The following is a 23,368-nucleotide window of genomic DNA, read 5'->3' on the forward strand; positions in this document are numbered from 1 at the left end:
TTCACCAGTTTTCCCAGCACCACTTGTTAAAGAGATTGTTTTTAATCCATTGTATATTCTTGCCTCCTTTGTCAAAGATAAGGTGTCCATAGGTGCGTGGATTTATCTCTGGGCTTTCTATTTTGTTCCATTGATCTATATTTCTGTCTTTGTGCCAGTACCATACTGTCTTGTTGAATGTGGCTTTGTAGTAGAGCCTGAAGCCAGGTAGGTTGATTCCTCCAGTTCCATTCTTCTTTCTCAAGATCGCTTTGGCTATTCGAGGTTTTTTGTATTTCCATACAAATTGTCAAATTATTTGTTCTAGCTCTGTGAAGAATATCGTTGGTAGCTTGATAGGGATTGCATTGAATCTATAAATTGCTTTGGGTAGTATACTCATTTTCACTATATTGATTCTCCCAAACCATGAACATGGTATATTTCTCCATCTATTAGTATCCTCTTTGATTTCTTTCACCAGCGTTTTATAGTTTTCTATATATAGGTCTTTAGTTTCTTTAGGTAGATATATTCCTAAGTATTTTATTCTTTCCATTGCAATGGTGAATGGAATTGTTTCCTTAATTTCTCTTTCTGTTTTCTCATTATTAGAGTATAAGAATGCAAGGGATTTCTGTGTGTTGATTTTATATCCTGCAACTTTACTATAATCATTGATTAGTTCTAGTAATTTTCTGGTGGAGTCTTTAGGGTTTTCTATGTAGAGGATCATGTCATCTGCAAACAGTGAGCGTTTTACTTCTTCTTTTCCAATTTGGATTCCTTTTATTTCTTTTTCTGCTCTGATTGCTGTGGCCAAAACTTCCAAAACTATGTTGAATAGTAATGGTGAAAGTGGGCACCCTTGTCTTGTTCCTGACTTTAGAGGAAATGCTTTCAATTTTTCACCATTGAGGATAATGTTTGCTGTGGGTTTGTCATATATAGCTGTTATTATGTTGAGTTATGTTCCTTCTATTCCTGCTCTGGAGATTTCTTTTTTTTTTTTTATCATAAATGGATGTTGAATTTTGTCAAAGGCTTTCTCTGCATCTATTGAGATAATCATATGGTTTTTATTTTTTAATTTGTTAATGTGGTGTATTACATTGATTGACTTGCAGATATTGAAGAATCCTTGCATCCCTGGGATAAAGCCCACTTGGTCATGATGTATGATCTTTTTAATGTGTTGTTGGATTTTTATCGCTAGAATTTTTTTAAAGGATTTTTGCATCTATGTTCATCAGTGATATTGGCCTGTAGTTTTCTTTTTTTGTGGGATCTTTGTCAGGTTTTGGTATTAGGGTGATGGTGGCCTCATAGAATGAGTTTGGAAGTTCACCTTCCTCTGCAATTTTCTGGAAGAGTTTGAGTAGGATAGGTGTTAGCTCTTCTCTAAATTTTTGGTAGAATTCAGCTGTGAAGCCGTCTGGACCTGGGCTTTTGTTTGCTGGAAGATTTTTGATTACAGTTTCAATTTCCGTGCTTGTGATGGGTCTGTTAAGATTTTCAATTTCTTCCTGGTCGAGTTTTGGAAAGTTGTACTTTTCTAAGAATATGTCCATTTCTTCCACGTTGTCCATTTTATTGGCATATAATTTTTGGTAGTAGTCTCTTATGATCCTTTGTATTTCTGTGTTGTCTGTTGTGATCTCTCCATTTTCATTTCTAATTTTATTGATTTGATTTTTCTCCCTTTGTTTCTTGATGAGTCTGGCTAATGATTTGTCAATTTTATTTATCCTTTCAAAGAACTATCTTTTGGCTTTGCTGATTTTTGCTATGGTCTCTTTTGTTTCTTTTGCATTTATTTCTGCCCTAATTTTTAAGATTTCTTTCCTTCTACTAACCCTAGGTTTCTTCATTTCTTCCTTTTCTAGTTGCTTTAGGTGTAGGGTTAGGTTATTTATTTGACTTTTTTCTTGTTTCTTGAGGTATGCCTGTATTGCTATGAACTTTCCCCTTAGGACTGCTTTTACAGTATCCCATAGGTTTTGGGTTGTTGTGTTTTCATTTTCATTCAATTCTATGCAAATTTTGATTTCTTTTTTGATTTCTTCTGTGATTTGTTGGTTATTCAGCAAGGTGTTGTTCAGCCTCCATATGCTGTAATTTTTAATAGTTTTTCTCCTGTCAGAACAGATCAGTCGCTCAGTTGTGTCTGACTCTTTGCAACCCCATGAATCGCAGCATGCAAGGCCTCCCTGTCCATCACCAACTCCTGGAGTTCATTCAGACTCACGTCCATCGAGTCAGTGATGCCATCCAGCCATCTCATCCTCTGTTGTCCCCTTCTCCTCCTGCCCATAATCCCTCCCAGCATCAGAGTCTTTTCCAATGAGTCAACTCTTCACATGAGGTGGCCGAAGTACTGGAGTTTCAGCTTTAGCATCCTTCCTTCCAAAGAAATCCCAGGGCTGATCTCCTTCAGAATGGACTGGTTGGATCTTCTTGCAGTCCAAGGGACTCTCAAGAGTCTTGTGCAACACCACAGTTCAAGAGCATCAAGTCTTCGGCATTCAGCCTTCTTTACAGTCCAACTCTCACATCCATACATGACCACAGGAAAAACCACAGCCTTGACTAGACGAACCTTTGTTGGCAAAGTAATGTCTCTGCTTTTGAATATGCCATATAGGTTGGTCATAACTTCCCTTCCAAGGAGTAAGCATCTTTTAATTTCATGGCTGCAGTCACCATCTGTAGTGATTTTGGAGCCCAGAAAAATAAAGTCTGACACTGTTTCCACTGTTTCCCCATCTATTTCCCATGAAGTGGTGGGACCGGATGCCATGATCTTCGTTTTCTGAATGTTGAGCTTTAAGCCAACCTTTCACTCTCCACTTTCACTTTCATCAAGAGGATTTTGAGTTCCTCTTCACTTTCTGCCATAAAGGTGGTGTCATCTGCATATATGAGGTCATTGATATTTCTCCCGGCAATCTTGATTCCAGTTTGTGTTTCTTCCAGTCCAGCGTTTCTCATAATGTTCTCTGCATATAAGTTAAATAAGCAGGGTGACAATATACAGCCTTGACGTACTCCTTTTCTTATTTGGAACCAGTCTGTTGTTCCATTTCCAGTTCTAACTTTTGCTTCTTGACTTGCATATAGGTTTCTCAGGAGACAGGTCAGGTGTTCTGGTATTCCCATCTCTTTCAGAATTTTCCACAGTTTATTGTGATCCACACAGTCAAAGGCTTTGGCATAGTCAATAAAGCAGAAATAGATGTTTTTCTGGAACTCTTGCTTTTTCCATGATCCAGCGGATGTTGGCAATTTGACTTCTGGTTCCTCTGCCTTTTCTAAAACCAGCTTGAACATCAGGAGGTTCACGGTTCACATACTGCTGAAGCCTGGCTTGGAGAATTTTGAGCATTACTTTACTAGCGTGTGAGATGAGTGCAATTGTGCAGTAGTTTGAGCATTCTTTGGCATTGCCTTTCTTTGGGATTGGAATGAAAACTGACCTTTTCCAGTCCTGTGGCCACTGCTGAGTTTTCCGAATTTGCTAGCATATTGAGTGTAGCACTTTCACAGCATCATCTTTCAGGATTTGAAACAGCTCAACTGGAATTCCATCACCTCCACTTGCTTTGTTCATAGTGATGCTTTCTAAGGCCCACTTGACTTCACATTCCAGGATGTCTGGCTCTAGGTCAGTGATCACACCATCGTGATTATCTGGGTCGTGAAGATCTTTTTTGTACAGTTCAACTGTGTATTCTTGCCATCTCTTCTTAATATCTTCTACTTCTGTTAGGTCCATACCATTTCTGTCCTTTATCGAGCTCATCTTTGCATGAAATGTTGCTTTGGTATCTCTGATTTTCTTGAAGAGATCCCTAGTCTTTCCCATTCTGTTGTTTTCCTCTATTTCTTTGCATTGATCGCTGAAGAAGGCTTTCTTATCTCTTCTTCCTATTCTTTGGAACTCTGCATTCAGATGTTTATATCTTTCCTTTTCGCTTGTCTTCTTTTCACAGCTATTTGTAAGGCCTCCCCAGACAGCCATTTTGCTTTTTTGCATTTCTTTTCTATGGGAATGGTCTTGATCCCTGTCTCTTGCACAATGTCATGAACCTCATTCCATAGTTCATCAGGCACTCTATCTATCAGATCTAGGCCCTTAAATCTATTTCTCCCTTCCACTGTATAATCATAAGGGATTTGTTTTAGGTCATACCTGAATGGTCTAGTGGTTTTCCCTACTTTCTTCAATTTAAGTCTGAATTTGGCAATAAGGAGTTCATGATCTGAGCCACAGTCAGCTCCTGGTCTTGTTTTTGTTGACTGTATAGAGCTTCTCCATCTTTGGCTGCAAAGAATATAATCAATCTGATTTCAGTGTTGACCATCTGGTGATGTCCATGTATAGAGTCTTCTCTTGTGTTGTTGGAAGAGGGTGTTTGTTATGACCAGTGCATTTTCTTGGCAAAACTCTATTAGTCTTTGCTCTGCTTCATTCCGTATTCCAAGGCCAAATTTACCTGTTACTCCAGGTGTTTCTTGACTTCCTACTTTTGCATTCCAGTCCCCTATAATGAAAAGGACATCTTTTTTGGGTGTTAGTTCTAAAAGGTCTTGTAGGTCTTCATAGAACCGTTCAACTTCAGCTTCTTCAGCATTTCTCCTCTAATTGAGATCTAATCTTACTGCATTGTGGTCAGAAAAGATGCTTGGAATGATTTCAATTGTTTTGAATTTACCAAGGATAGATTTATGGCCCAGGATGTGATCTATCCTGGAGAAGGTTCCATGTGCACTTGAGAAAAAGGTGAAATTCATTTTTTTTGGGATGAAATGTCCTATAGATATCAATTAGGTCTAACTGGTCTATTGTTTCGTTTAAAGTTTGTGTTTCCTTGTTAATTTTCTGTTTAGTTGATCTATCCATAGGTGTGAGTGGGGTATTAAAGTCTCCCACTATTATTGTGTTATTGTTGATTTCTCCTTTCATACTTGTTAGCATTTGTCTTACATATTGCAGTGCTCCCGTGTTGGGTGTATATATATTTATAATTGTTATATCTTCTTCTTGGATTGATCCTTTGATCATTATGTAGTGACTGTCTTTGTCTCTTTTCACAGCCTTTGTTTTAAAGTCTACTTTATCTGATATGAGTATTGCTACTCCTGCTTTCTTTTGGTCCCTATTTGCATGGAAAATCTTTTTCCAGCCCTTCACTTTCAGTCTGTATGTGTCCCTTGTTTTGAGGTGGGTTTCTTGTAGACAGCATATATAGGGGTCTTGTTTTTGTATCCATTCAGCCAGTCTTTGTCTTTTGGTTGGGGCATTCAACCCATTTACATTTAAGGTAATTATTGATAAGTATGATCCCGTTTCCATTTACTTTATTGTTTTGGGTTCAAATTTATACACCCTTTTTGTGTTTCCTGTCTAGAGAATATCCTTTAGTATTTGTTGGAGAGCTGGTTTGGTGGTGCAGAATTCTCTCAGCTTTTGCTTGTCTGTAAAGCTTTTGATTTGGGCTGTAGGTTATTTTCTTTCATCACTTTAAGTATGTCTTGCCATTCCCTCCTGGCTTGAAGAGTTTCTATTGAAAGATCAGCTGTTATCCTTATGGGAATTCCCTTGTGTGTTATTTGTTGTTTTTCCCTTGCTGCTTTTAATATTTGTTCTTTGTGTTTGATCTTTGTTAATTTGATTAATATGTGTCTTGGGGTGTTTTGCCTTGGGTTTATCCTGTTTGGGACTCTCTGGGTTTCTTGGACTTGGGTGATTATTTCCTATCCCATTTTAGGGAAGTTTTCAACTATTATCTCCTCAAGTATTTTCTCATGGTCTTTCTTTTTGTCTTCCTCTTCTGGGACCCCTATGTTTCAAATGTTGTAGTGTTTAATATTGTCCTGGAGGTCTCTGAGATTGTCCTTATTTCTTTTAATTTGTTTTTCTTTTATCCTCTCTGATTCATTTATTTCTACCATTCTATCTTCTAATTCACTAATCCTATCTTCTGCCTCTGTTATTCTGCTATTTGTTGCTTCAAGAATGTTTTTTATTTCATTTATTGCATTATTCATTTTATATTGACTCTCTTTTATTTCTTCTAGGTCCTTGTTAAACCTTGCTTGCAACTTCTCAATCCTTGTCTCCAGGCTATTTATCTGTGATTCCATTTTGATTTCAAGATTTTGGATCAATTTCACTATCATTATTCGAAATTATTTATTAGGTAGATTCCCTATCTCTTCCTCTTTTGTTTGGTTTGGTAGGCATTTATCCTGTTCCTTTACCTGCTGGGTATTCCTCTGTCTCTTCATCTTGTTTAAATTGCTGAGTTTGGGGTGTCCTTTCTGTATTCTGGAAGTTGGTGGAGTTCTCTTTATTGTGGCATTTCCTCGCTGTGTGTGGGTTTGTACAGGTGGCTTGCCAAGGTTTCTTGGTTAGGGAAGCTTGTGTCGGTGTTCTGGTGGGTGGAGCTGGATTTCTTTTCTCTGGAGTGTAATAAAGTGTCCAGTAATGAGTTATGAGATGTCTATGGTTTTGGAGTGACTTTGGGCAGCCTGTATCTTGGAGCTCAGGACTGTGTTCCTGTGTTGCTGGAGAATTTGCTTGGTATGTCTTGCCCTGGAACTTGTTGGCCCTTGTGTGGCGCTTGGTTTCAGTGTAGGTATGGAGGCGTTTGATGAGCTCCTGTCAATTACTGTTCCCTGGAGTCAGGAGTTCCCTGGAGTCAGGGTTTGGACTTAAGCCTCCTGCTTCCAGTTATTGGTCTTATTTTTACAGTAGTTTCAAAACTTCTCCTTCTATACAGCACCATTGATAAAACATCTACGTTAAACATGAAAAGTTTCTCCACCGTGAGGGTCACCCAGAGAGTTTCACAGCATTACATGGAGAAGAGAAGAGGGAGGAGGGAGTTAGAGATGACCCGAATGAGATGAGGTGGAATCAATAGAGGAGAGAGTGGACTATCTAGTAATCACTTCCTTATGTGCACTCCACAACTGGACTGCTCAGAGATGTTCATGGAGTTATACAGAGAAGAGAAGAAGGAGGAAGGATACAGAGGTGGCCAGGAGGATAAAAGAGGGGAATGAAAAGGAGGGAGACAGATCCAGCCAGTAATCAGTTCCCTAAGTGTTCTCCACCATCTGGAACACACAGAAATTCACAGAGTTGGGTAGAGTAGAGAGGGGTTAGGGAGGAGACACAGGCGACCTGGTGGAGAAAAAGGAGAGTCCAAAGGGAGAGAGAGCAGTCAAGCCAGTAATCTCGCTCCCTAGTGAAAAATGGGTACTGAAGATTGGGTTCTTAAAGGTACAAAATTGGTAACAAATACATAAAAGCAAAAATTAAAAATCTAGAGTAGAGTTTGGAATTTCAAAAATACAATGTTAAAGAAAAGAAGGAAAAGAAAGAGAGAAAACAAACAAACAAAAACAAACAAAGTCGCAAAAATTGTAAAGAAAATATAGGTACAAAGTTGATAACAAATACCAAAAAGCAAAAGTTAAAAATCTAGAATATAGTTTTGCATTTCAAAAATACAATGTTAAAAAAAAGAAGAAAAAGAAAGAGAGAAAACAAACAAACAAAAACAAACAAAGTCGCAAAAATTATAAAGAAAATATAGGTACAAAATTGATAAAAAATACCAAAAAGCATAAATTAAAAATCTAGAGTAGAGTTTGGAATTTCAGATATACAATGTTATATAAAAGAAGATGAGAAAGAAAGAGAGAGAGAGAAAAAAGTCACAAAAATTATATAAAAAAAAAGTACAAAACTGATAACAAATACCAAAAAGCTAAAATTAAAAATCTAGAGTAGAGATTGGAATTTCAGAAATACAATGTTAAAGAAAAGAAAAAAAAAAGGTCACAAAAATTATAAAAAATATATATATGAAATTTGCTTTAAAAAAATAGGGTCTTCTTTTGGCAAAGTAATAGTAGGTTATAAAAGTGAAAATTAAAGGAATAATAGAGGACTTAAACATTTTTTAAAAATTAAAAAAAAAGAAAGAAAGAATGGTTGTAAAAATATATCTAGGACATTCTCTTGTTTTGTTGTGGGTATTGTGGGGTCAGTTCATTTTCAGCTAGTTCCTTGGTCCGACTTATATTTCTCAAGATCTATAGGCCCCTTCCTATGTAGTCGGTACTAACCACAGGGTTTTAATCTATTGCCTGTAGCTTCCACAGCGGTTCCCTCTGTTATAGCTTCTTCTGTTTGCTGGTCTCTTCCGTGTCTGGTTTCCGCCCTGACACAAAGGGGATGGTGGTGGTGGACACTTTTTTTTTTTTTTAGGCTCACTTGTTCAGTCGCACTGTGGGGAGGGAGGGATGCTGCAAACAAATAACACTGGCGTGTGCTCGCAGTGCCTCAGCCACACTGGATCTGCCCCCGCTCACGGCGCGTGTAGCCTCCCTGCTCACACTGTTCAGGCTCTAGGTTGCTCTGCCAGGAACCTTTCTGTGGCCGGCCCTGGGCTGCTTGCACCTCCCAGGTCCAAGCCGCTCAGGTTCAGGCACTCGGGTAGTCCTCAGAGGCACAGACTTGGTTGGGCCTGCGTTTTGTGCCCTTCCCAGGTCTGAGCAGCTCAGGTGATGAGGTGTTTGGCGAGCGCGATCGCTGCGACTTTTGGCTAGTTCCTTGGTCCGACTTATATTTCTCAAGATCTATAGGCCCCTTCCTATGTAGTCCGTAGTAACCACAGGGTTTTAATCTCTGAGGCGTTTCCCTCTGTTATAACTTCTTCTGTTTGCTGGTCTCTTCAGGGTCTGGTTTCCACCCTGACACAAAGGGGACGGTGGAGAACACTTTTTTTTTTTTTTTAGGCTCACTTGTTCAGTCGCTCTGTGGGGAGGGAGGGAGGGATGCTGCAAACAAATAACACTGGTGTGCGCTCGCAGTGCCTCAGCCACACTGGGTCTGCCCCCGCTCACGGCGCGTGTAGCCTCTCTGCTCACACTGCTCGGGCTCTAGGTTGTTCCGCCGGGAACAATCCGAGGCCGGCCCTGGGCTGCATGTACCTCTCAGGTCCAAGCCGCTCAGGTTCAGGCACTCGGGTAGCCCTCAGAGGCGCAGACTCAGTTGGGCCTGTGTTTTGTGCCCTTCCCAGGTCTGAGCAGCTCAGGTGATGAGGTGTTAGGCGAGCACCAATGCTGCGACTTATCGCCTCCCCGCCACTCGGTTATCTGGGTGTAAAACTGGCGCACCTTCTCAGGCAGATGTTGACCGTCCAGACCCCCAAGAAGTTTTAGTTAGCAAAGAAGCCTGCTTACAGTTTTATAGATAATGTCTCTCTGGGGCTGCGATTGCCCACTTCCGGCCCTGGCTGCCTGTCACCGGAGGGGGAAGGTCTGCAGCTGGCTATCTCTGTTCAGTCCTTTGTTCTGTGCGCGGGCCTGGCGGTGTCTTAGGTTAGGGCTGGCTTTTCGCGTGGTAGATATCCCATAGTCTGGTTTGCTAGCCCAAATTATTTTGCTCAGATAGCGCTCAGGGTATTCAGGCCAGATTCTTACTCTCAGCGATGCAGTCCGTGCCGTGCCTCCCTGCCCAGCCCCCGCTTGCTAGTGGTGTGTGCAGGTGTCTGCACTGCTTCTCCTCTGGGGGATTTACCGTAGGGCTTGCAATCTGTGAGTTTTAATTGTTTATTTATTTTTCCTCCCTGTTATGTTGCCCTCTGTGCTTCTAAGGCTTGGCACAGATTCAGCAGTGAGAAGGTTTCCTGGTGTTTGGAAACTTCTCTCTTTTTAAGACTCCCTTCCCGGGATGGAACTCTGTCCCTCCCTCTTTTGTCTCTTTTTTTGTCTTTTATATTTTTTCCTACCTCCTTTCGAAGAGTTGGGTTGCTTTTCTGGGTGCTGATGTCCTCTGCCGGCATTCAGAAGTTGTTTTGCGGAATTTACTCAGCGTTTAAATGTTCTTTTGATAAATTTGTGGGGGAGAAAGTGTTCTCCCCGTCCTACTCCTCCACCATCTTAGCTCCTCCTCCCAGCAGTTTTCTTAATAACAAATGGAATGCTCATTTCTGCAAGTGGTTACTTAGCTAATCCTAGCTGTTTCTTTAAACCCAGTTCTTCCAAGCATAGAATCACTGGGCAATTTAAAATATCTAACTTAAAGGATGGCTCCCTACTACAGGAAAAATATGCCCAAGAGTTACTGTTTTTTGTTTTTTGGCTATGCAGTGTGTAGGATCCTGGTTCCTGACCAGGGATCAAGCTCATGCTTCCTACTTTGGAAACTCAGAGTGTTTTTTGTTTTTTGTTTTTTTCAATTTATTTTTTATTGCACTGGGTCTTTGTTGCTGCACATAGGCTTTCTCTAGTTGTAGAGAGTAGGGGCTACTCTGTTGTTTCTCTTGTGGAGCACAGGCTCTAGGTGCATGGGCTTCAGTAGTAGTGACTTGAGGGCTCCAGAGTGCTGGCTTTAGTTGCCCTGTGGCATGTGGGAACTTCCCAGACCAGGAATCGAACCAGTGTCTACTGCATTGACAGGCAGATTCTTATCCACTGTACCATCAGGAAAGTCCAAGAGTTATTGTTAATCAAAAGGATTTGAAAAATGAAAATAAGTTTTTTGCATAGTACATTTTTTTTTGTTTTAAAATTAATAAGGTGGAGACACTGGGGAGAAAGAATGAAGGAGGGGAAAGTCTGATTAATTGCTTTATGTTGTACAGCTGTCCCACATGGGGAGAGAGTGGGTCCCAAAGGAACACCCCAAACATCTCTCCTCAGGGAAATGATCCTTCTTTTCTCAGGGACCACAGGCACTGTTGCTCTAGATTTTCAGTTCTGACTGGCCTTCTGTTTCACAACATCTAAGGAAAGAAAGCAGGAGGGTGGATGTGGAGCCTGGATTCTAGCCAAGTCGATTCTTTCCCTTCCATCTGTAGGTTCCTTCTTTCTAGAATGCTCTCTTCTCATCTAATGGGTTAAACACACCATGGGCAGGTGAGAGAAGATGGGAATTGGCTCTACTGGAGTTAGGGCTAAAACTGACTTAGTTGTCTCCATGGATTGATTGTCTTAAGATATTCCCTAGTTAATGACGCTGGGTTTTAAAAACCTTCATTGGGATGGCATATATTGTCATATTGCAGACATAATTCCTACTGAGATTAAATGTTACATTGAAGTAAGATAGCTATTTTTATTATTGCTAAGTGCCTGTTGCTTTTTCTTGTATTAAATGTTATCATTTCCATCCTGTTTCACTCTATTTCCACTAGATTGTTCTTAGTTGTCCGTTGTTCTAGCTGATGATGGAGAAAGCATTTTTGTGAATCGTTTTAATCAATAGGTGATTCCAAAGTGCTGTAGGCACAGGTCAGCTAAAGCCAAGTGCTATGTGGAGTAAAGGAGAATTGAAACCAGAATATTAGTACCTTAAGTGAATTTTCTAATGAGGGTGGGTAGCTGCAGTCATTATATTAGGGGTTTTATATACATTAAAGCATTATTCCTCATAAGAATCATATTATTCAACTATTAACCAGATAGCAAGGAGATTTGGAGACTTTTTCAAAATTGTCTAAAATCACTGAGTGTGCATTTAAACTCAGATAAATCCAAGGGTACGATTTATCTTCTGCCCTCTGCTCTATTCTGCCTCTTGTGTTATCTATTATCCTTCAGAGGACACAGATGAAAAGTGACATTGCACATTAGTTAGTGAAAACTGGACTGACTCCTATCTAGAGGTTTTTAATGTACAATGTATAGATATTATCCCTTTTCCATGGATCCTGTGCAGGTATTAGTGTTTTGGTGAAAACTCATCTCAGTGAGACTGCTGTCTGACCTTCCAGGTGTGACTAGATGTAAAGATGAGGAATCACACTCCAGTGACCGAGTTCCTCCTCACGGGAATCCCTCACACACAGGGGCTGGAACACGCGCTCTTTGTCTTCTTCCTCACCTTCTACCTGCTCACTCTTGTGGGGAACCTGCTCATTCTCCTGGCCATCCTCACTTCCTCCAACCTCCACACCCCCATGTATTTCTTCCTGGGCAACCTGTCAGTGTTTGACATCTTTTTCCCTTCCGTGAGTTCCCCCAAAATGATGCTCTACCTACTGGGGCAAAGCCGGACCATCTCTTACCAGGGCTGCGCCTGCCAGCTCTTCTTTTATCACTTCCTGGGCTGCACGGAGTGTTTCCTGTACACCGTGATGGCCTATGACCGCTTTGCCGCCATCTGTCACCCTTTGCGGTACACGGTCATCATGAACCCCAGGGTGTGCGCCATCTTGACTCTGAGCACCTGGATAGGGAGCAGTGTGCATGCATCTGTCCTCACATTTCTTGTGTTTAAGTTACCCTACTGTGGCCCCAAGGAGGTGGGCAATTTCTTCTGTGACATCTCGGTGGTGCTGCCCCTGGCCTGTGCAGACACCTCTCTAGCTCACAGGGTGAGTTTCACCAACGTAGGTGTTGTGGCACTCCTGTGTTTCCTTCTTGTCCTCACTTCTTATACTCGCATCGTTATCTCTATATTGAGAATCAGCTCCTCAGAAGGCAGGCACAGAGCCTTCTCCACCTGCAGTGCCCACCTGACTTCTGTCCTGCTCTTCTATGGACCCGTGGTCCTTGTTTATCTCCAGCCTGCCTCCAGTTCTTGGTTGGAATCTGTGGTTCCGTTGTTCAATAATATTGTTACCCCATCCTTAAATCCTTTGATATACAGCTTGAGAAACAAGGATGTGAAGTTGGCTCTGAGAAAAGCACTAATCCAGGGAGTACATACCTGAGGAGTGTAAGCTTTTCTGTCAGTACCTGTTCTCATAAATTTGCCCTGTATTCATTGGGGGCGACTAGTCTCAGAGTTGGTGTGACTGCTAAGTGCGATTTGGGACAAGTACGTTGAATGAATTCTTTGTCATTAGCATGTAGTATTTACATAAATTTTTATTCAACAAAATCGTTTATAGGCACTATTTTGTCCACTTTATAAATACTGACAGATGTTATGATAATTATCATATAGAGTAGATATTATTATCCCAATTTGCAGAGGAATATATTAAGGCAGTGGGACATTAAGACACTTCTGCAGTTCACAGAGATAAAAGGTTACTGAGCTAGGATGTTAATGGAAGGGTTTTAACTTTGTGCTATTAATTCTGCCTCTGTGTCATCAGAGATAGCTTAAATGCTTACTTCTTCCAGGAAATTCTTTTCAATTTACAGAGTGTTCTCCAATTTTTCAAAAAAATCTAGTTTATTCAATTTGTTACATTTATTTCCATCACTTTTTTCATCTATATTGTGATGAGTGTTGTATACTTGAATGTGAGATTAAGAAATTTGGTTACATTTCAGAAGCCAGGTGATACACACATATCTACTAATAGGTATTTTCAGAGATCCTCTAGTCTTAGGTCAGTGTATCTGTTCTTTATGACCAGATTCTTGAATAATGATTTCAGATTTTCTGTCATTAAATCAAAGACTGAATTTGAATTCCAGATTCCTGGTTCATTAAAATAACTTTTTTCTTCATGTAAATAAATAGGTTTGAAGAAAACAGGAAAAATGTAAAAACTAAAGTGATAGAAATTACAAATTAATCCTACCACCCAAATGATAATCACTATCATCATTCTGTTATTTCTCCACCTTCTCTCTCTATAGTGACTAAATTGAAACAAAAGTTTCTGACTTCCTGTTTATAATTATTTCAATTGTATCATCCATATACCTATCTACATATGTGTACTTATACAGTTGTAGTCATATTATATATATATTCTTATTCTAACAGTGTATCAAGCATTTTCAATTGCCACTATTTTTAAACCAGTTTAACCAGAGATACAATTCACATACCAAATAATTCACACATTTAAACTATACAATTAATGTTTTTTTAAGTATATTCTAGAATTTCAACCATCACCATGGTGTATTTCAGAACATTTTTTTTATCATCACAAAAAGATACCCTATACCTTTAAGCTATCATTCTGTTATTCTTATCATTTTCCTCTCTAAGCAACTGATAATCTGCTTTCTGTATCAATAAATTTGCTTGTTCTGGCCACTTTATAGAAATAGAACCACATAAAATGTTTATTTTTTTGTGGCTGCTTTCTTTAACTTTGTGTAATGTTTTCAAGATTCATCCATGTTGTAGCAGGTTACTATTTTTTCCCACTTCTTATCTTATGTGGCCTGAACATCCCTAGTTACTTTGGTTTCTGAGATCACTATATGTTATTCAATCCATATATATTTATAATTGTACTATCCTTATAAAGGACTGACCCTTTTATCATTATAAAATGTCTCTTTTTATCTCTAGTAATACTTTTTTTTTCAATTTCTTATTTCAGATGAATTTATTACTTTTTCCAAACCACAGATGACGATGAATTTTGATAGGGAAAAAGGTGGGGCAGGGAAGACAGGGTCAGAGAATAGAACTAGAATCATCATCTAGAAAGCTATAAAACAATACTGATGCCCAATCTCCACCCTAGACAATTGAATAGTAACAGTTCTAAAAGTTCCCAGAAAATTCCATTATTCAACCAGGGTTGAGAAGCACTAGTTTGCATGCTTCCAGCCAGTTTTGCTTCATTAGTGGTTGGGGAGAGGGAGTGGATCCTGGGATCCTGACAGGGCTGCAAAAGGGGAGATGCCATGAGGGTCTCCTGCAGAGGCATGAGTTGGCAGTGGCTGCCACAGGGATGGGGGAGGTGGCAGCAGCAGTCCCAGGAGTTGCATCTTGGCATAAGTCCTCTTGGAAGTCTCCTAGTAATACTTTAAAAGTCTATTTTGTCTATTAATTTAGCCATTTCAGCTTTCCTGTGGTTGTTGTTTGTATAATATCTCTGGTTTTCTATATTTTTATTTTCCTTCTATTTGTATCTCTCTCTGTGAAGGAGTATCTTGAATCTCTCTGTGTGTGTGTGTCTCCTGTAAGATTCCATAAGTGGCTCAGTGGTAAAGAATCCACCTGCCAATGCAGGATACACGGAATTGATCCCTGATCTGGGATGATCAGACATGTTGCAAAGCCACTGAACCTGTGAGCCACAACTCACATTAAGCCTCTGCTCTAGAGTCTGGGAACTGCAACTACTGAGCCGTCGTGCCTAGAGCCTATCAACAAGCAAAGCGTACAGGGTAAAGTAATTAGCCTCCAATTAAAAAAAAAAAAAAAAAGACTTCTCCAGCACCACACACACACACAGAAAAAACCAAGCAAAGTGACCACAATAGGAAGTGTAGCCCTTGCTCACCTCAAAGAAATAAAAGGCTGCACAGCAAACAAGACCCGACACAGCCAAAAATAAATAAATAAATAAAAAATAAATAAATAAAGGAATACAGGAAAGATAGTTTAAAAAAATGCAGCTTGACCATCTTGGCCTTTTGATTGAATTGTAATCCATTCATGTTTTAATGTTAATATAGATATAATTGTATTTACATGTGATATTTTACTTTTGGTTTTCTATATGTCTCATTCCACATCTTTTTGTTCCTCTATTTCTCCTTTACTTTTAAAAATTAATTCCTAATGTAGCATTTTTAATTTCTTTAATGAGTTTTACATTATATTCCTTATTACCTTAGTTGTTGCTCTGGGGCTTACTATCTTATATCCTAACTTATCATAATCAGCCTCAGGTGTATGCTAAAAGAAGTCCAGAGTGATGTAGAGATACTACTTCAAGACAGCTCTCTTCCTTCCCCTCTCTTTTTGTGATAAAGTGGTTAAATCTATATTACATCTATGAATGATACAATTCCCAACACACTGTTATAATTATTATTTTGTATAATTATGACTTTTGAAGAAGTATGTAAAGCAATTATGTATTTATAGCTTTTGTTATAATGACCTTCCTACTTATTGTTGGCATTCGCCATTTGTTTCTATGGTTTTGAACTATCATGTCATTTTCTTAGCCCAATACAGATTTGCTCCCAGCTACTTCTTTTTTGCTATTATTGGCAAGTGTATTACATTTTTATATATATTGCATGCCCCATAATAGTTTATGTACACATTGTTTTATATATTCGCTTTTAAAATAAGTTCATGGAAATTAGAAAATATGCATTTACAGAATGTTTTAATAACATGTTTACCTTTACCAGTGCTTTTGTTTTTCATTTGGATTTGGATTACCATGAAGTGTTACATGTTTTTAGCCTGAAGAATTTCATTTAGTGTTTCTTGTAAGTTGCATCTGCTGTAAACAAATTCTTTCCACTTTAATTTTTCATAGAATATGTTTATTACATATTCATTTTGATGATACCTTTAATGTAGGTAGTTTAGTGGTTGGCTTTTTTTCCCCTTTGAGTATTTAAATACTTATTCTGATGTCTTCTGATCTCCACTGTTTCACATGTGAAGTCACTCATAGTTCTTACTGAGGTTCCCTTGTAAGGGATGATGAGTTATTTCTCTCTTGATGTTTTCCACATTTTCTCCTTCTGTTTGGGTTTTGGTATTTTTATTATTATGTGTTTGTTTATGCCTATCCTACATGGCCTTTATTGAGTTCTCTTCAGAGCTCATGATACACAGAGATTGTTCAGTAAATAACCAGTAAAATATACACAAACATCGGTCATGTTTATATATTGACTTTCTTATTATCTCTACTAATTCTGTGCCACAACTCATTGTACCCCTCTGTACATGGTAGCACTGAGATATTACAATAAATATCTTGCCCTTCATAACACATGTAGTTAAGCTAAATGCAGGTCTAGTACCAAGCCTTCTTAACTCCTACTCTCACTGTTTCCTACTGTATCATACTGACAACATTCCAGATTACCCTCTAGAGTGAAAGGGTTGGGAAAGCTATATTGTCCAGTGTTGTTTGAAGAGAAGATGTCCTGATTACTGGGTTCAATTATCACGTGTATCTGGTTTTCCCACCAAGTTACATTTTCCAACTTGGCCTCCCAAAATTCTCAAGTTATTCATCATTTCTCACTTTTCTCCAGAATCCGAAGAGAAAGAAGGAAAGTATTTACAGAAGGCCCCACGGACATACAAGTCCTTATTTTCTATGACATTTTACTGATGTATAGGTTTGTGTTCCATTTTTACTCCCCAAAGTATCCGTATCATTTGAAACCATTAAAACAAAACAAAAAAGTGAAAATCCCAAATAAAATAAATTGCTGCCCTTACAAAAAGCATGAGACAAAAAGGACAAAATGAAGTCCATTTGCACCGCAGACAATGGTTTGATGTGCAATGTGAGGATTCCATGGCCCCTCCTAACATGACAGATAAAATTTAAGATCATACAGAATCCTATTCCTATGCTTTGGTAGTGTGTCCTAGACTATATGCTGGATTCAAACAATTCTAGTATTAGTTTGCCGTTCTATTAATGCTGGATACTAATGGAAGAACACTCATGCTATGATATCTTGTAAAACCTGGCTAATGATTATGACAAATAGTTATCACACTAATACTTAAGCTTGTTCAGTAGATTTCTATTCTATGCAGTGGAAAGTTCCATTATGTTTATCTTATTCACTGTTATATGTATTGGACATGCCCCAGTACCTACTGAGCACTGTGTGTGAGTTTATTAAGATAATGAATGGGTAGCACTTATTCTTTTAAATTATCATGTAATAGCATATGTATTTTGGAGAAGACAATGGCAACCCACTCCAGTACTTTTGCCTGGAAAATCCCATGGATGGAGGAGTCTGGTGGGGTCACGAAGAGTTGGGTACGACTGAGTAACTTCACTTTCACTTTTCACTTTCATGCATTGGAGAAGGAAATGGCAATCCACTCCAGTGTTCTTGCTTGGAGAATCCCAAGGATGGGGAAGCCTGGTGGGCTGCCGTCTATGGGGTCGCACAGAGTCGGACACGACTGAACCAACTTAGCAGCAGCAGCACCAGCATATGTATTTAGATGAAACAGAAACATGAGTGAAACATGGGATACAAAACAACAACATACACTAATTTAAATATATATTCTCATTAAAGTTGAAGATATATCAAGCCAAATCTGAATGAACTCCAACCACTTTTTAAAGCTCCTTTTAAATCAGTTTGTAATGACTGGGATTGCAAACAAAAAATTAAGCACTTTAAATCTTTCCTAAATGTAAAACTTTAGTATAGCACAGACACAACATAAAATTTTATTTAAAACACATACACACAAACACACACGCATACACTAGTTTATCAAATTTACTGCATCGTCAGGAACAGCAAGAACAAAACAAATAATATAATTAAAGGAGGGGTACAGAACTTAAATATATACTCAAAACTATGTTTTTTCCATAGCCATGTACAGATGTGAGAATTGGACCATAAAGAAGGCTGACAGCTGAAGAACTGATGCTTTTGAACTGTGGTGCTAGAGAAGACTCTTGAGAGTCCCTTGGTCTGCAAGGAGATGAAACCAGTTAATCCTAAAGGAAATCAACCCTGAATATTAATTGGAAAGACTGATGCTGAAGCTGAAGCTCCAGTACTTTGGTCACTTGATGTGAAGAGTTGACTCATTGGAAAAGACCCTGATGTTTAGAAAGATTGAAGACAAAAGGAGAAGAGGTGGTAGAGGATGAGTTGGTTAGATAGCATCACCAACTCTTAAGACATGAATTTTAGTAAACTCTGGGAGATAGTAAAGCACAGGGAAGCCTGGCATGCTGCAGTCCATGGGGTCACAAAATGTTGGACATGACTTAACGGCTCAACAACAATAACCGTAACAATGGATTATATCTCTTCCTAATATTTGTGTTTTAATGAATCAGAGGGATAGTAATTATGAGATGCACAAACCCCTTGAAGATTTCTTGGAATTACTTACATACAAAGTAAAATATTAAATTTATAGTAAGGGAAATTGAGAAAGGAAAGATTGGGGCACATTACTAATCATAAATCAGTTCAGTGCTGGCGTGATTTTTACTAATTCAGTAAATGTTTTTCATAGTATAGAAATTTAGATTACAAGCTGAAACAAAATAATTAAAACTATGGATATATATGTGTATGCTGCTGCTGCTGCCAAGTCGCTTCAGTCGTGTCCGACTCTGTGCGACCCCATAGCAGGAAGCCCACCAGGCTCCCCTGTCCCTGGGATTCTCCAGGCAAGAACACTGGAGTGGGTTACCATTTCTTTCTCCAATGCATGAAAGTGAAAAGTGAAAGTGAAGTCGCTCAGTCATGTCCGACTCTTAGCGACCTCATGGACTGGAGCCTACCAGGCTGCTCCGTCCACGGGATTTTCCAGGCAAGAGTACTGGAGTGGGGTGCCATTGCCTTCTCCGATATATATGTATATATGTATATATATTCAGAATTCATACACTCAACTGTTTAACATGTGACACAATCATTGTGTTTTGCACAATCCACAGTTTTGCACGGATAATAATGATGGTGATTTTGAGATATTAAAACATTTTTGAAAGTGTTAGTCGCTCAGTTGTGTCCAGCTCTTTGTGACCCCATGAACTGTAGGGGTCTGTAAATACTAGGATATAGTTAGAATCGTCACCTATGGTTCAGGAAATCAAAATATTCATATGCTACAATATGCTTCATCAATATGTAGGAACAAAATACTGACTGTTGCAAGAGCAGAGATCAGTCTCAAAAATGCTGTGTTCAGTGAAAGAAGCCAGACAAAAAAGGAACATACATTTTGTGACTCCACTAGTAAAAGGGCAAATTCATAGAGATAGAAAGTAAACTGATTGCTTAGTGCTTGAGGTAGGAGTGAAAATGACTGAAAATGTGTGTGTGTATATATATATATATATACATACATATATATATAAAATGAGGGAATATATATATTATGTATATTGTATATATACTTATTTACATATACACATATATGCATACATATTATATGCACATATATATATACACATAGTATACACATAGTATATATATTATGGGGGAAATGTTCTAAAATTAGATTGTGGTAATGGTTGTACAATGCCGAAAAACTGATGCTTTTGAACCGTGGTGTTGGAGAAGACTCTTGAGAGTCCCTTGGACTGCAAGGAGATCCAACCAGTCCATTCTAAAGGAGATCAGCCCTGGGATTTCTTTGGAAGGAATGATGCTGAAGCTGAAACTCCAGTACTTTGGCCACCTCATGCGAAGAGTTGACTCATTGGAAAAGACTCTGATGCTGGGAGGGATTTGGGGCAGGAGGAGAAGGGGATGACAGAGGATGAGATGGCTGGTTGGCATCACCAACTCGATGGACTAGGTGAACTCCGGGAGTTGGTGATGGACAGGGAGGCCTGGTGTGCTGCGATTCATGGGGTTGCAAAGAGTTGGACATGACTGAGTGACTGAACTGAGCTGAACTGAACTGAAGATATTAATTGAGGCAGTTGAGAAGTGATATTGGGAAACTATCCGACTAATTATAGAAAAAGAAATTTTGTCAACACCAGATGGGATTATTGCCTCGTTTCTAAGTGGTTCCTTTCCTAATCTCCAGCTTTTTCTTTAAACTCAGTTCTTTCAACACAGTATCACTGGACAATTTCAAATATTTGAACTTAATGGATGGCTGTCTACTAAAGGAAAACAATATCCAAGAGTGACTGTTAATCAAAGGGATTTGAAAATAAGCAAATGCTTTTTCATAATTACCTTTAGTCTAAGAATTAATGAGATAGAGTGAAGTAAAGAAGAGGAGGGAAGAAGGAGGAAGGAGGGGAAAGTCTCCAGTCTAATTGCTTCCTCTGTTCTATATATATCTTCTTTGGGGAGACGGTCCCGAAGGAATACCCAAAATGCCTATTCACTCTTCAGGGAATGAATGCCACTCCTCTGACAAAGAGGTGTGTTCAGCCCTTCTGGTTTCAGACCCTGGCCCTCCTGTTTCATGGCATCTAAAAGGAAAGGAAACCAGGAGGGTGGACATGGAGCCTGGATTCCAGCCCAAGCCCACTCTTTCCTTTCCATCTGTAGGTGCCTTCTTTCTAGAACATTCTCTCCTCATCTGATGGGTTATACATAGTAGAGGCAGGTGAGAGAAGATGGGAATTGGCTCTATTGGAGTCTGGGCTAAAACTGACTTAGCTAACTTCATGGATTTTCTTAAGATATTCCCTAATTAATGATGCTGAGTCTTAAAAACCTTAATTGTATCCATACATATTGTCATATTGCACGTGTAAATTCTATTGAAAGACAGAATTTTATGTTGAAGGAAGATAGTTGTTTTTAATATTGCTAATTGCTTGATGCTTTTGCCTGCATTAAGTACTATCATTTCTATCCTGTTCTCCTGTATTACCACTAGATGGTTTTCAGTTTTCTGCTATTCCAGTTATGACAGTGAGAGCATTTTTGAGAATCATTCACATCAATCAGTTCAGGACAGTTCAGTCATGCAGTCGTGTCCAATGCTTTGAGATCCCATGGACGGCAGCCCACCAGGCTCCTCTGTCCATAGAATTCTCTGGGTAAGAATACTGGAGTGGGTTGTCATTCTCCTCTCCATTTTTATGGATAGTATACAGATGTTATCCCTTTCCCCTGGGTTCTGTGCAGGTTTTAGTGTTTTGGGGAAAGCCCATACCAATGAGACCACTGTCTGATCTTCCAGGTGTGATTAGATGTGAAGATGAGGAATCACACTCCAGTGACCGAGTTCCTCCTCACTGGAATCCCTCACACACAAGGGCTGGAACACGTGCTCTTTGTCTTCTTCCTCGCCTTCTACCTGCTCACTCTTGTGGGGAACCTGCTCATTCTCCTGGCCACCCTCACTTCCTCCAACCTCCACACCCCCATGTTTTTCTTCCTGGGCAACCTGTCAGTGTTTGACATCTTTTTCCCTTCTGTGACTTCCCCCAAAATGATGCTCTACCTACTGGGGCAAAGCCAGACCATCTCTTACCAGGGCTGCGCCTGCCAGCTCTTCTTTTATCACTTCCTGGGCTGCACGGAGTGTTTCCTGTACACCGTGATGGCCTATGACCGCTTTGCCGCCATCTGTCACCCCTTGCGGTACACGGCCATCATGAACCCCAGGGTGTGCGCCATCTTGACTCTGAGCACCTGGATGGGGAGCAGTGTGCATGCGTCTGTCCTCACATTTCTTGTGTTTAAGTTACCCTACTGTGGCCCCAAGGAGGTGGGCAATTTCTTCTGTGACATCCCGGTGGTGCTGTCCCTGGCCTGTGCAGACACCTCTCTAGCTTACAGGGTGAGTGTCACCAACGTAGGTGTTGTGGCACTCCTGTGTTTCCTTCTTGTCCTCACTTCTTATATTCGCATCATTATCTCTATATTGAGAATCAGCTCCTCAGAAGGCAGGCACAGAGCCTTCTCCACCTGCAGTGCCCACCTGACTTCTGCTCTTCTATGGACCCGTGGTCCTCATTTATCTCCGGCCTGCCTCCAGCCTCTGGTTGGATTCTGTGGTTCAGGTATTAAATACTACTGTTACCCATCCTTAAATCCTTTGATATACAGCTTGAGAAACAAGGATGTAAAGTTGGCTCTGAGAAAAGCACTAATCCAGGAAGTATATACTTGAGGAGTGTAAGCTTTTCTGTCATTATCTGTCCTTACAATTTTGCCTTGTATTTATCTGGGGCACCTAGTCTATTAGAGTTGATGTGACTGCTAAGTGCAATGTGGGACAAGTAGGTTGAATTAATTCTTTATGATTAGTGTGTATATATTTATATAAAATTTTTTTTCAACAAAATCTTTTACAGCACTTACCATGTGCTAGGCAGTATTCTGTGCACTTTACAAATACTGACCCATGTTTTTATTATAATTATCACATGGAGTAAATATTACCCCAATTTACAGAAGAGGATATTAAGGCACCGAGAGGGTAGGACAGTTTTGCAGTGTCACAGAGATAGAAAGTCGCTGAACTAGGATGTGAATGCAAGGTTTTTAACTTTGTGGTAATGCTTCCACTGTATTGTCAGAATTATAGCATAAATGCTTACTTCTTTTAGGGACTTCTTTTCAATTTACATTGAGTATTCTCTAATTTTCCAAAAAAAATATGTAGTCTATTAAATTTGTTCCATTAATTTTATCACTTTTAATATATATTTTAACAAATGCTATGTATTTCATCTTGATATAAAGGGTTTCCTTTACATTTCAGAAGCCAGGTGATATCCATATATCTACTAATATGTATTTTAATAGATCATCAATTTTAGTTAAGTATATCTGTTCTTTACTACAGTGGTTTGAATTCTATAATAATGACTGCAGATTTTCTTTCATTAAATTAAGACGGAGTTTGAATCGCAGATTTCCTGAACTTTCAAATGTAATAATCTTTTTTCCCTTATATAAGTAAATAGATTTGAAGAAACCAGGAAGACTGTGAAAATTAAAGTGATCTGAAATTATGCATTAATGCTAC

At 39.2% G+C, this 23,368-nt stretch overlaps 1 protein-coding gene and 1 pseudogene across 1 annotated transcript; both read left to right on the plus strand.

Moving 5' to 3' along the window:
• The first annotated feature begins 11,753 nt into the window (after window positions 1–11,753).
• LOC133241778 (putative olfactory receptor 10D4) lies at window positions 11,754–12,716 on the plus strand. Its single transcript, XM_061407702.1, has one exon. It carries the CDS (start codon window positions 11,793–11,795, stop codon window positions 12,714–12,716), a length of 924 nt encoding a protein of 307 aa, XP_061263686.1. The 5' UTR covers window positions 11,754–11,792.
• Window positions 12,717–21,589: 8,873 nt separating this feature from the next.
• Window positions 21,590–22,507, plus strand: LOC133241779 (olfactory receptor 10D3-like; annotated as a pseudogene).
• The last annotated feature ends 861 nt before the right edge of the window (window positions 22,508–23,368 follow it).

This window comes from Bos javanicus, chromosome 29 (genome assembly GCF_032452875.1).
Source record: "Bos javanicus breed banteng chromosome 29, ARS-OSU_banteng_1.0, whole genome shotgun sequence".
Lineage (NCBI taxonomy): Eukaryota > Metazoa > Chordata > Mammalia > Artiodactyla > Bovidae > Bos > Bos javanicus.

Bases quoted from the DNA above. Each gene is read 5' to 3' on its own strand.
- LOC133241778 (XM_061407702.1), top strand. From the start codon at position 11,793: ATGAGGAATCACACTCCAGTGACCGAGTTCCTCCTCACGGGAATCCCT.